The sequence below is a fragment of the Corticium candelabrum genome, chromosome 14, assembly GCF_963422355.1.
Source record: "Corticium candelabrum chromosome 14, ooCorCand1.1, whole genome shotgun sequence".
Lineage (NCBI taxonomy): Eukaryota > Metazoa > Porifera > Homoscleromorpha > Homosclerophorida > Plakinidae > Corticium > Corticium candelabrum.
Genome location: NC_085098.1, coordinates 1,369,774 through 1,383,830, shown reverse-complemented (window position 1 = coordinate 1,383,830; position 14,057 = coordinate 1,369,774). Strand labels below are relative to the sequence as shown.

At 44.1% G+C, this 14,057-nt stretch overlaps 2 protein-coding genes across 4 annotated transcripts in view; both read right to left on the bottom strand.

The window, feature by feature from the left end:
• The window catches only part of LOC134189597 (nucleoporin NDC1-like), a 42,112-nt gene extending 32,865 nt beyond the window's left edge, over positions 1-9,247 (bottom strand). For all 3 annotated transcript variants that reach the window (XR_009971513.1, XM_062657917.1, XM_062657918.1), the window contains exons 1-3: positions 9,213-9,247; positions 9,021-9,141; positions 8,859-8,960 (exon numbers count right to left, since the gene is read on the bottom strand). Coding sequence is in view for 2 of the 3 variants with exons in the window: in XM_062657917.1 (XP_062513901.1) it covers positions 8,859-8,960; positions 9,021-9,141; positions 9,213-9,227 (238 nt within the window). In the remaining variant the exon portion in view is untranslated. The remainder of the gene's footprint in view (positions 1-8,858; positions 8,961-9,020; positions 9,142-9,212) is intronic.
• A 2,488-nt stretch (positions 9,248-11,735) lies between these two features.
• Positions 11,736-13,818, bottom strand: LOC134189922 (uncharacterized). Its single transcript, XM_062658321.1, has 6 exons — positions 13,671-13,818; positions 13,339-13,485; positions 13,097-13,281; positions 12,817-13,053; positions 12,387-12,535; positions 11,736-12,282 (listed from the first exon to the last, which is right to left on the bottom strand). Exons 1-6 carry the CDS (start codon positions 13,816-13,818, stop codon positions 11,736-11,738), a joined length of 1,413 nt encoding a protein of 470 aa, XP_062514305.1.
• Between the last annotated feature and the right edge of the window lie 239 nt (positions 13,819-14,057).

The following is a 14,057-nucleotide window of genomic DNA, read 5'->3' as shown; positions in this document are numbered from 1 at the left end:
GCTGGGAGGCGGCATACAGAGAATGACAAAGATCTCTAACTTTGGTGTGGCTTCGCTACTATCCCATCATGATGACGGTTCAATGGTTGAAAAGGTATAGTGTAGCGTCAAACTTCCAGACCGGAGAGGGTGCAAAGCGCACGACTATAGTCTGGACCAGAATGGTACTAAAAATGATTTCAGAAATAGCCTTCTAACCCAATCAGCGTCTTACAACCAGAATGTTGGTTTTAAATTCTGATTGGTTTAGCACTAATTGGTTATGGGAAGTGCACCAGCGCTGATTAGCACGTGTGAGATCCTCCTGGGCGCTAAGTGCACGCCAGAGTCATGAATAGAGACTCTGGTGCACCTATGTGTCTTAGTTTAGTTTCAGCTCCAGTTCTTCGATATTTTCAAGCTTACGACGACAGGACATGCACAGCAGCGTTGGTAGACCATCACCTTTGAGTGAGTTTGATGACTGGTTGAGGGGTTACACTAGCTAGTGTTCGGCCACTGACGTGAAATCATGCAAGAGTCCTAAATTCATGTCGTCCACCAATATCGCTGCAAACACGGCAGACGTCTCTTCTTCATTCGTGAGATCCAGTGGCATTTTTCCATCTCATTGAACTCATAAAATGACCCTAGGCTGTTAGACTACCATTAGCATCCTTTTGATAAGTACTTCCAAAGTCATTTTAGTATCATTTTGGTCCAGACTAGAGTCGTGTGCTTTGCGCACTCTCTGGTCTGGAAGTTGGAGCATGAAATTGCAATGTCACTTTTCGATCAGAAAGAATACATGTGCAACAGTGGCAGTTATCTCAATACAAACAATTTATAGATTTGTATGCGCTCTATCAACCAATCAGAGTTGCTATAATTACCTTATCACCTATACAGTATAGTGGGGGGAGAGAAAGTCCCAAAATACACCTAGAAATTGCATACCTATTCACCTCTCGGTAGACAAAGGTTTGTCTATTTAAGATGATAGTGCAGCTGTTGTAAAACAGATCCTAACATGTCTCCAGTGCCGAAAGTTGTCTAAAGAAAAGTTTCTAGGAGCTTCACTCTTTGCTGCACTGATATCAGGAATCTCCTGGTTGTCATAGTGACACAACAACACTTGTGGAATGGAGTAGAAATCTCCCTTTTATAACACTGTAGATCAAAACCGTGGTTGCAGAAGTTTCTAGTGTAGCTTGGGTTGTCTTCTTTGCAGTAGAATAATGCAATGTGGCGAGTCCAGCGTGCCTGAAGTGATCAAACATTCTCATGACAGTGTCAGATCAGCCAAAGTCCATGGTCTGGATTGTTCGCCGTGTCTGTGTCACTGCATTCACACTGGATCTGGTTCGTTAACAGCATTTAGTGAAGTGAGTTAGGCACGGCTGAAAGAAGCTGCTTCTGTGAGAGAAGACAAGACGTGAAAGTTTGTCAGAAGTGTGTGGGACGATGGCCGGCATGGGTTTTACCATTGAGAATGCTATAAGGCATATACTCTTCTAGTGCCTTAAATCATATAAACAAATTGAACAGAATGCCACCTGATCAGTGTACGTCGGTCGCTTCAGCTGGGGGTGAAAATGGTGGTCGCAGTGTCTTGAGAGAGGTGTGCTCCTTGTCTATGCCTTCATCAGCAGAGCCTCGTAGAAGTAAACTCTGTAGTCTTGCAATGGTCAAAGAGTTGTGTCATTTGCCAACAGTCACAGGAGAGTCCTGGATCAGACTGTCGTCACAGAGCCGCTGGTAAAGTGCACGCAAGTAAACCCTGAGACTCTGCTTAGAGTTACTCGTCTGCAACAAGACGAACGCATTCTTGTTCATCTAGAGGCTAGCAGAGGGAATGCTGTTGCTGACGATCTTGTCTACCATCGGTCTTGTTACAGAAAATTCAAAGCACTGAAGCAGTTTAAACATAGCGCTGAAGAGAAAGGAGATGCATACAGAGCAGCTTATGAAACGCTGTTTGAATCAATCAAGTTGTCAGTGCTGGAAGGCAACAAGATTGAGTACATGCCTAGAATTTAGAATTCGTGAATGATTTGTGCAGCTGTTGGAAAGAAATGGTGTTCAAATCCTCAGTACAGGGCAGAGAAAGTGAAACATAAGCTTCGTGCACGGTTTGGTCAACAGTTGGTGTTCTACCGGCCCCATCTAGGTCTGAGGCCTGCATTGTACATGCAGCAAGTCTACCCTTGTTTCATGTCATAGAGCTGATGGAACAATATGAAAACAGCCAACAGAAGGTAGTCAAGACGATTCAAGTCAGACAGATGCTGACCATGCTGAAGTAGGATATGATTCGGATTTTAGAGGATTGCATTATGGATAGAACAGTGAAGCTCTTCGTGAAATGTACTACGTTGCTCTCATGCTTCGACAAGAAATTCGAGAAATGTCAACATCAACATGGCCTCCTAAACCTGCAGATCTTACCGGCAACTCAGTGAACGTGCCTCCTGTGTTTTACACATTTTTAGCTTCTGTTATAGATGGGAGTGGTCAGACAACAAGCTTTCAATGACCATGCACAGTCTTTGTCACCAGCAATGCACAGAAGCATTCTGTCTGTAGCACAAGACATTATTTACAGATCAACAAGAGGTCGAGTCAAGCCACCAAACACACCTGCCTTCCAATGGCGGTGAAACATATCACTGGTTGCAAGCAGGTTGTCACTTTCCTTAATAGGTTTGATCATGGCATATCTACATCGCAACTTCAAGAAATGGAGACCTGCTTAGCACAGAAGAATGTGCAAGCACAACTCGACCAAGAAGTGTATCTTCCACCATCAATACAGGTTGGTTCATGGATGACTCTCTGTTGGGACTATAATGACATCTGCAAAGAAACACTTAGCGGCAAAGGAACTACTCATTGTACTAATGGAATTGCCATTCAACGTAGAACATTTAGTCCTATACAGTTGCCAGTAACCACACCACTACCTAGAAGTCATCGCCGATCTATTGCCCCGGTATTTTCTGAAGTTTTGCCTTCTAATGCTGAGGGCACGTTGTGAGCCACCCAGCATTGACATTGACTTGTCTTGGTTGACTGTTCCACTGCATGTTCATGACTTGTACTCATGCCACGATTTTGTATTGTTGCTGGCCCGTTGTGCTCTGACGCAAGAAAGTGATGCATTGAGTTTCTTTCAACCTAATCACAATCTGCAGACTGTACAGCTGGTCTGCATTCAATGCATCAGTTGCACCCAAAGCTGTCTTGCCAATACCAAGCATTGTGGCCTACTGTCCTGTGATTGCTGCACCTCCTACACAGATGGACACAGTCTATACAACGTTAGTTTGTTCTGTTAGTATGACTAAACGTATTCAGCAGGAAACATCACTTACTGTTGCTGATCAAGCTATATATGTATATGCCAAAGCCATTGAAATAACTCGGAAGCACGCTAATGAATTCAGATCTGTGGTGCTTCGTTTGGGTGCTTTCCATACAGCCTACAACTTCTTGGAAAGAGATTTGAAGGATCTGGTTTGCATGACCGTTTACTGGAGTCTGGAGTTATGGTTGAGGGATCCATTTCAGGTGTTTTAACAGAAAGGCACTACAATAGAGGAGTTAGAGTGCACAAACTGGTTATGGAGCCTTACACAGGCTTCAGTTCCAGAAGTTTGGAGAATGGTGTGATGACAATGACATCCAAATTGACTTTATCGCGATCCGGAAATATTTGAAGGAGTTACAAAAGTGGTGCAATGAAGAGGGGTTGTTTGCTATCATGGAATGTGAGGAGTTCCTCAAGTCACGTGATGTTTATACAAACTTTCTGCAGCAGCTAGATAGCCCAATGACCAAGTCTTGGCAATCTTATATTGATATGGTTTCTTGCTTCTCAGATTCATTCGTGTGACACGTCAAGGACACTGGGAACTTCATAAAGCCTGTATTAGGGACATGCTTCCATGGTTCTTTGCTTACGATCATACAACTATGCCCTCTAGTCAAGCGTCTATTGGTGCAATACGATAAAATCTGCCATCTACACAACCTGATGCTGAGTTGGCTCTTGCCAGCAAAGAGCTCTGTTCAAAGAACAAATGATTATTTTTCACAAGTAGCTGTTGACCAGGCAATAGAACAAACAGTGAACCGTGACTCAAAGACATCCAGTGGCATCATTGGTCTAAGCACTAATGCGCCTGCCACTCACCATTGGATTCTTACAAACGACTCAGTAACTCACAAAGAGCAAGCTCGGACAAGAATAGCGAGAGATGAGCACTTTTCAAGCATTTCATTTGGTGTGCAGGCAGCGCCTGATGTTCAGGTTGATCTTTTGACTGCTTATAGCATGGGACAGAGCCTGTAAAGAGTTCATAAAGAGTAGGCTAGTAGAGCGGACTATCACCTTCTATGCCAGTTTACCAAAACTAAAGCTAAAATCTCTAAGGTCAATAGTAGAAATGAAAATGAAAATGCAAACCCGTGCTATTCAGCTCCATGCAAGCAAGTCATTATTTGCAATGTTGGCTTTGCTTGCTCAGAAGAGAGCACTGGATATGGCGGAAGTGATGAAATATCCACTGGGACCTATTCCTTGGTCAATTGAAGCTGTGGATGATTCATTAGTAAAAACTAACAAAGCTAAGCTGTTGGAACTGCTGCTAGACAACACTGAACCCTTGGAAGAAATTCCTAGAGCTGCTTAGATGGCATGGCTGTGTTGCAGGCATTGAAAGGTCAGCCGTCAACATTTGCTGACATGGCATGACTGATCCTACAGGTCACCATGTCTAGGGAACGCACATCAAGTGGTAGACTTGCCATCATCTTTGATTGCTTTGGGACAGTTCCATGAAGTCACCTGAAAGAAGAAAACGTGGGACACAATGTGGAATTATAGTCAAGATCAACAGTAGTATCAAAAGTGCCCCAAGCAATGGTCCAAAGCGTTGCGAGTAGGCACTAACAAGAGTTCTATTGCAAGATTTCTTCTTGGGGAGTGGCAGAATGACCAGTACTCTGCAATAATTGGAAGATGCAGTTTGTACATCACTTCAGAGAAGGACTGTTGTCGTTTCATGTGCGATGATGGAAGAGTCTGTGTTACAGCAGTTCCTGAACTGTCTTGTAATCATGAGAAAGCTGACACAAGGGTTCTTTTACGCACAGCTCATGCTGCATCTAGTGGTTATAAGACTGTCATCTTGCAATCACCAGACATTGATGTTGCTGTAATTGCAGTTAGCTTAGCAGCTCAGGTTTCTGCTCAACTACTGTTTTGTACAGAAACTAGACACCGAGTAGGTCTTGTGGATCTCACAGTAGTGGCTCAATATCATAGTGTGTCTTCGCCTTCTTTCATTAGTCTGCAGTGTTACAGGATGTGACAGTTGCAACACCTTTTCTGGGCAAGGCAAGAAAAGGCAGGGTTTCACCTGGGATCTTTTAGCAAGGCGACCGCTCGTTTGGATTCTGAGGATGTGGTCCTAAAGTATTTACCAACAACGTGAGAAAATTTCTGGATCTCAGGACTCTACATGAGTATGAACATTCTATCTATTTGTATGCATATATAGAAGGCAGGTGAAGAGGTAGAAAGAATGTTACATAGAAATAGGGTAGGTTTACGTGTACAGCTTTCGCAATGTGATCTGTAAAGTTCCGTCTTCAGACTCGCCTTGTTTTGGCATCAACAGGCGAACACACATTTGATTGCATTCTTTAAGCGTCATTGGTGAAACTGATCTAAATTAGTTGTCATTGTTGTCCTCCCACTTCGTGGTGAAGATCTCTTCACTGTCCGTGTTAGACATATCGTTTGATCAAACTTTTATTACCAATTTTTCTGATTTTCAACTTTGCCGTCAGTAACTCGGTCAGTGTCAGTAATATTAACCACATTACATAAATATTAACAGCCTGCACTGTTTTGATTTTAATTCCCAGGGAAACCTTGAAAGAGGAGTTTCATAGAAGGTTCTTGCTACTCTAGGAGTCATTTGAGCTCTCAGACGATCAATTTGCTAAATTAGAAAGGTTTGTCTGCACCATGTATAGTAGACCAGACATGAGTGATGTCATCGAACTAAGATACAAGTTGTTTTGTTTTAATACAGGGTTCTTGCTACAGTTTGGCGGCATGGCTCTGCACTATGCTCCAGTAGGAGTGAACCATGCTCAGAAACAGTAAGCTACGAGTCCAAAGTCTACAGCTAAGAAATGTTTGAGAATTCCATACTACTAAAACACAATACTAAAGGTGACAATAGCCACAAATCCAGGCTCTTTCAAAGTAATGCAGAATGATAACTTCCCTCCAGACAAACACACAAGTGTTGGTTTGCAGTCCCCGATGATTTGCCTCTGATTATAGTCCCAAATGCCCTTCCCGTAACGCGGAAAGCAAACCTCTTGTCTGGGAAGTGTACACCTAAAATCTAATCTAGACTAGTCATGGCTTCATGCGAAGCAACAACAGTGGACCACGTCAATCAACACCCGACTAGACAAACTTTCTGTAGTTCATCTACAAAACTTGCGCATGCGCAATTGATGAACATAGCTAAGAAGAGCTTACTAGTGATCAAAGTTGATTTCCTTGCCTGGTCACTTGAACGTACGTTACACGCAATAGCTACAACGCAAAGTCTACCTCACTTGAGATCGGCTCCAGTGCACATGTCCGTGCATCGTGGACCCGCCCATCCCGCCACACTCCCAAAAATCTCTAGCGAGAACCCTGTAATAGATCCAGTTTGTCTCAGTTGCCGCCATGTCATGATGCGTTACATCTCCATGCAAAAAGAGCAAACTACCAGGCAGCAGTTTGGCAGCGTGTACTTCAGCCTTGACCAATAGTGCATAGTCCAGATGGTCATGGCTGGAAGATTGAAGATGGACAGTTCGTGATACACTGGTTAGACTAGATTCCTGCTCCACGTCAGGTAATGGAGTTTATATATTGTGTGCTGATATGTGTCAGTGTTTGGACTGCAGTAACTGTCCTGAACCTGACGATGGAATACTGTGTGTGTCTAGTAATGACAATGATGATAGTGATATAGATTAAGGGTTTCGCTTTTAAATGTAAAAATTTTTAGGTATCAAATTGTAATTTGAGATTCTATATTGGACTGTCACATGGGTAGCATAATGTGTACACAATCACCATTTTCTCCACAGTTTATGACAGATGCTGTGCTAGTTTTTGGTATAATGTGATGTCCCAGAGCACTAGTGAAAGTGACGTCGATTGTGTACTAACGGTGAAATTAAAGTCTTGTTGCTTGGTTGCAAAAGTAACCATCGCACTTGAGCATCTCTCCATTTCTGTCATTTTGGACACTTTTCTTACTTGGAGACAAGTTGAGTTTTGCCAGAAAACATAAGTACTTTCAGTTCATACACCTAAACCTTTGCGAGGGGTGAATAGAAACGTCACAGTTTCGGACTTGGCCCCCAGACTACATGATGTTTCGTTTGCTTACTTGCCCCATTAAGCAACCATGATGTAGCCTGCACTTTGCAAGCATGATGTAGCTTGCACTTTCCCCATCATATGTTACCAGCCTGAGGCAGGCAGGCAGGCGCTTAATTTCGAGCCCTGATAGGGCACTCATTTTGTAAAACCACTCTAATATGTGCACATTCTCACGACATACCACAATGACTGCAATAAAAAAGAGGAAGGATTTCACATCGAGACACTATACTTGCCACAGCTCAGGAATAAATGTCAAACTAAAACTTTTCCTTATTGTACCTTGTTAATTAATCTTAACTAACTTGCTTCTAAACCTACGTTAGATAGGAACTGATTGACTTTAACTGCAATTTTCAAAATACAAAGTCCATTGTCTTCATAGTCAAATGGCAATCACTAAACCCTAAATGTTTACCCAGTAAAGCACAGCAGGCCGTACCAGGGTGAAGCCAAGGTACGGCGCAACACAATGCCTTTTGTACACTGGAGAAAACCCAGTAATAACAACATGTACAGACTATCATGATCATGAAAGACTTTGCAGAATTATCGCAAGTAGCTTGAAAGCAGTCTGGGACAGTGAGCAAAGTACAAGGCTACACAAATCACCAGGGCATTGAGTCAACAGTCTGAAATCATAAGCAAAGCATGATGGTACACAAATCACCGGGTGCACAACCCCGTGACACCAGTACAAAGTTTATACACCGTTCACACAAGCACTTAGAACCAGGCTGTCATAGGTCAGCTCGATTTCTTGTTGTTGTGCAAATGCAGGCTGAGCCTTGTCCAACCGTGCTGCAATGGTTGCACAAAACTTGGTGAGTCAGCCCAGCAGGTTAGCTTGGTTTCACATCATGTGAATGCAGGCCAAGCTCGGTTGACGGCTGTGCATGTGTACAATATCTAGCAAGGTGGTGTGCTCAGAGCAAGAAACATTGTATCTTGTCAATTTGTGGGGTGTAAACAGTGTACAAGTCCAAATAAGACATGCAAATCAAACAAGTGTATAAGTTTACAGCATAAGCTGGCAGCTTGTAGCCTATTCATGATCAAGGAAAGTGTTTTTTATACTTTATACTGTGCACGTGACCATACATAGCTAATGTGCTTAACAGAGACACACCTACTAACTGGACTGGCTCGAATTCTGAATGCTGTATGAACAGGATCTGATTCAGTGCTCTACAACTTGCGTGAACGAGCTATTCCAACTATAAGAGCACATACGCGAGAATTAGCCTCGTTACCAGTCTCGCTGCACTTTCGGCTCTTCCGGATATTCCGGATATTCAATCCTCACGAGTCACCGCATTAAAGTTGGATATCCGGGAAAGCCGAAAGCGCAGTGAGACTGGTTACGAGGCTACGCGAGGGAATGGCTCAAAGTAATCCGATTCATTTAGACCTGTAGTAGCAAACGCGAACCACGCCGTACACAGAGAAGAGAGCAATGACGAAGCAGCGCAGAAGAACCAGAATCGCAATGACACTACATTCGACCACCAATCTAGAAATCCAAATATCAAACATTTTAGAAAAACAAAAGAAGGAAAACTATCATACACACCTGATACTGAGGTTAGTGCTGTAGATGGACGCAAGCAGCACATTGCAGTGAAAAGTAGCGACAACAGAGGGCCGATGAGACAATGCCAAAAACAACTTGCACCAACTCTCCAACGAAAGAGCTATAATTTAAAATGCAGTTCACAGAAAACTCAAGAGTCTGACTACATAAAGACAGACTCAGACACACGACCTCGTTTGCCGCCATACTAAACTCTTTATGACTAACGCGCGTTATATTAATCTGCCATACCAAATCCCGGATAATTTGACGCTCAACACCCGTATAATGCTTGCGCCGTTCTAGTACAGTAAGCCGTAGTCATTACCAGAGCCCCGGTTATCCGGGATAAGGGTACAGTAGTCGTCTGGACCGTCGGAAGCTATTCCGACCAATAGACGAGAAGTGGTGTCATGACTTAGTCTCGCGTAGCCGGACCCCTTTCCGCCGCGTTATCCTTCCCGGCGAAATGAGACAGACGAATGTAATGTTACTAGAGGCTCCACCTCTGTAATATAATGTAATGTCCTTTAGACAGAGAGAAATACGCTTACACGTGGACTCAAGTACACCCAAAACACAACTGTTATTGCTAGCTAATTAGTAACTGAAATAGACACTACAAGTACAGTGTATATACCACACTCTAATTGACTCCACCCACTAATTACCACAATACACTACATCCCCCCCTTAACTAAAACCGTGTCTCAACATCTATACGTGCACGTGCACTACAAGGCCAAACGGTCTGGAGGTTTCCTAACACGTGGCGGATTCCTACGTGGCGTCGACAAACTTGTCGGTGCTGGAACACTAGCTTCAGACTCTTGAGGAAACTCTTGGGGTTGCTCTAACTTCCTGTCCTGATTAGTAGTGAATGGATGTGCAGCTTCTGTGCCTGAACTGACAACTGGCTCCTAGACTGGAGGTGGACTTTGAGTTGAAGGTTCTTGAATGGAAATCATTTTTTCCATTACCACATCAGTAGCTATAGGTATCCTAGCCTTTAACTGATCAATGTGTCGTTTCCAGAGATAGTTCTCTACTCGAACTTGGTAGGTTACTGGACCTAACACAGAGTCGATAACGCCCTCTGTCCATTTACTTGATCGAGAACTGTAGTCTTGAGCCCATACAAGATCTCCTGTTCGAAACTGTCTGACTGCGCGTGCAATTGCAGGTTCTTTCAACTGCTTGGCCTGCTTCTCTCGCACTGACTCCTCGACGTCCGGTTTTAATAAAAACAGCCTTGTCCTTAGCTGTCGACCCAGAAACAACTCGCTGGGAGAGATCCCAGTAGTCGCATGAGGTGAGGATCTGTAGTGTAACAGGAACCTACAGAGTTTCTGTGACAGAGTTCCTGATTCCTTTTCCGTCGATCTGAGTTTGCTCTTGAAAGTCTGCACAGCTCTCTCAACCTGGTCATTACTAGCCGGATGGTAGGTAGCAGACTTGATGTGCTTAATACCATAGATTTTTACAAACTGGCTAAATTCTTCTGACACAAACTTTGGCCCATTGTCCGAGACCAATTGAGTCGGTAGACCATATGAAGCAATTTAAAAAATCCTCTAAGTATTTCAATAGTGGCTGTCGTTGTTGTTGACTTCACTTCATTATATAATTTCTACCCATTTGGAATGTGCATCGACCATCAAAAAAGAACATACGACCCATGAACGAACCTGCAAAGTCCACATGAACACGTTGCATTGGCCTGCCTATGGATGAATAATGCACCGTGGTGGAGATTTACCTTCCCGCTGACAAGAATGACGCGACTTTGCTAATGTCTCGATATCTGAGTCAATCTTTGGCCACCAAACATGCAACCGAGCAATCGACTTCATCTTCACAATTCCAAGGTGACCTGAATGTAATTCACTCAAAATCTGCTGACGGAGTGCTTGGGGCACTACGACTCTCCAACCCCACATCAGACAACCACAATCCACAGACAGTTCCTTTTTCTTGCATAAATAAGGATAAAAAGGGTCTGAACGATCCATACTGCTAGGCCACCCCTCATTTGCAGAATAGATAACTTTGGCTAACATCGGGTCCTTACGAACATGAGCAGCCAACTCCTTTGCTGTAATTGGCAATGTCTCTATCTGACACAAGTTAAACAAGCTGGCTTCCGTATTACTCGTAACTACTGGGCCACTAACACCAGAAACTAAAGGTAAACGAGAAAGAGCATCCGCACTTGCATGGTCTTGAGTCCTCTGAAACTCAATATTATACCGGTATCCTGACAAAATGATAGCCCAAGGCTGAAGACGTGCCGCAGCAATGGGTGGAATACCCTGCTTTGCTCCAAAAATAGTGACCACAGGCTTCTGGTCAGTGACCAAGGTGAAGTACCGGCCATGTAAAAACCGATGAAATTTCTTCACCCCGTAAACTATGGCTAACCATTCCTTCTCAATCTGTGAATAATTGTTCTCAGATTTAGAAAGTGATCGTGATGCATACGCAACAGGCCTCTCCAACCCATCCGGAAAAACATGAGCAATTACAGCACCAATTCCCATGGAAGAGGCATCGCAAGACAAGCAGAGTGGCATGGAAGGATCATAATGAGTAAGTACTTCTGCTGAAACTAACCTCTGCTTCAAACATCGGAATGCGGACTCACATGCTGATGACCAGCTCCAAACGGCTGACTTCCGCAACAGACAATTTAGAGGATTGCAAATCGATGCGAGATTAGGAATGAATCTTCCGTAAATAGTTCACTAAACCCAAAAAAGATCGTAACTCTCCTGTGTTGAAAGATGTAGGAGCCTTTAGCGCCGCTTCTACCTTTTCCTTGGCGGTTCCAATACCAGCTGCAGAAATCTGGTAGCCTAAATATTGCACAAAGTCCTCCATAAACTTGCACTTGGCTTCCATTAACCGGAGACCAGACTGCTGCAGTCTCTGTAAAACTGCCTGTAGATTCTGCAAGTGATCTTGATCAGACTCTCCTGTGACTAAAATATCATCGAGATAATAGCACACGCCAGTGATACCATCCAGAATTCGCTCCATGACATGTTGAAAAATGGCTGGTGCACTGGCTACACCAAATGGTAACCTGGTGTACTGATAGAGACCCTTGTGAGTGCTAATAGTCAAGTATTTCCTGGAACTTGGATCCACTTTCAGCTGCTGGTATGCATTTGCCAAATCCAACTTACTGAATTTTTGGCCTCCCGCTAGTGTACTGAACAAATCTTCAGGCTTGGGCAAGCGAAACTGCTCAACTTGAGGACTGGGTTTATAGTGACCTTGTAATCACTACAAATACGTATTGACCGGCCTGCTTTAGGGACTGGGACAATGGGAGACGCCCATTCACTAGTTATCACTTGTTACAAAATTCCCATACTCACCAATTTGTCCAGCTCCTGTCCAATTATAGGGCTCAATGAGTAGGACACAGCTCTAGGCTTGAAAAACTTTGGCGTAGCGTCTGGTTCCACATCCAATTTGGCTTCACAATTACGTAAGGTTCCAATTCCAGGCTGGAACAAAATCATTATACTGAGACAACAACTGGCTGACACTTTGTGGTTGCGTCATATGACAGACACGCGGCCAATCTAATTTGATCCTTGGTAACCAATTTCTGCCCATCAACGTGGGACCATTACCATCCATGACAAGTAACGGTAAGACGAGATCCTGGCCATTGTGTCAAACTGATACCTCTAACTCTCCCAATACTGGTACTTTTTCACCAGTGACAGTCTTCAACACCGCTGACGTAGTCTTCCATGGCCTGCCTCAATAAGGACATCCAAACTTTCTTGGATGCAATAGAGACTGCTGATCTGGTATCGATTTCCATCTCCATCTGGGTGCCATCCATCATCAACGGAGTTACCACCCATCTGGCCCCGCCCAATGGCTTGAGGGTATAAATCTCATACTCTTCTGAATCAGACACTTCTACATGATGCGCTTTGGCCTTCCCTATTGCAGCTGAAGCCCTAGAAGGTGCTTTCCGAAACCCCCATCTCCCTTGGCATTTGCGCTTGACCTGCACACAGTTGCAATGTGACCACGCTTAGGACACGTGTTACATACTTTCTCTCGATGATAGCATCTATCTGGCGTGTGTCTTGCTCTTCCACATCTGTAACATGGTTCTGGGGCTTCGTAAACTTCCTCTTCACGGCAACAGCTTGTACCGGTGCAGCACTCGCGCTTGAGGTCAATCCAGTAGCTTGACGTAGCGTCTCTGACTGTTTCTCCGCGGCCTCCATGCCTTGAGCAATTGTGATTGCGTACTTGAGTGTCAACTTAACTTGTTACAACAGCTTACGGTAAATGGACGAACTGCGTATGCCTGCCACGAACCTGTCTCGCAGAGCGTCCTCCAACCGCGGCCCTTCAAATCGACAGTGCTCCGTCAGTTTACGAAGCTGAGCAATGTGATCGAGATAGATTCCGATGGTTGCTGATTCCGCTGCTGAAATTTGAAGCGTTCAGCAATAAGCACTGGCTTTGGTGAGAAATTGTCCGCAAGCAACTTTGTGAGTTGTGCATATGACTTCTCGGCTGGCTTCGCTGGGACGGCTAGATCTCGCTAAATTCCATACGTTTTGTGACCAATAATAGTCAAGAAGATCGCCACCTTCCGGGTGTCAGAGTCACCTTCCATTTCGACGCCTGTACCGCCATTTGCTACAAAATACTGCGTAAGACGTTCCTCATACGCTGGCCAATGCTGCTGGTGAGGCTCAAATTCCTCCACTTTACCCACTCCCCATGGTAGAGGGGCTGCTCCAGCATTCACCGCCATCCTCGTCGCCAATGTAATATAATGCAATGTCCTTTAGACAGAGAGGAATACGCGTACACGTGGAATCAAGTACACCCAAAACACAACTGTTATTGCTAACTGAAATAGACACTACAAGTACAGTGTATACCACACTCTAATTGACTCAACCTCTCTTTGTTTGGTAACTGTGCTACGAGAATTCGGCCATCGGGCGTCCATCCGGCCTGTACATGGTGTTTAGTCCTTTGCTTTACATA

Excerpts from the sequence above, each read along its gene's own strand:
- LOC134189922 (XM_062658321.1), bottom strand. The coding sequence starts at position 13,818 with ATGGCGGTGAATGCTGGAGCAGCCCCTCTACCATGGGGAGTGGGTAAA. Across the intron at positions 13,282-13,338 it reads ACGCAGTTCGTCCATTTACC|GCATGGAGGCCGCGGAGAAA; the intron begins GTAAGCTGTTGT and ends CAATTGCTCAAG. Across the intron at positions 13,054-13,096 it reads CTATCATCGAGAGAAAGTAT|GTCAAGCGCAAATGCCAAGG; the intron begins GTAACACGTGTC and ends AACTGTGTGCAG.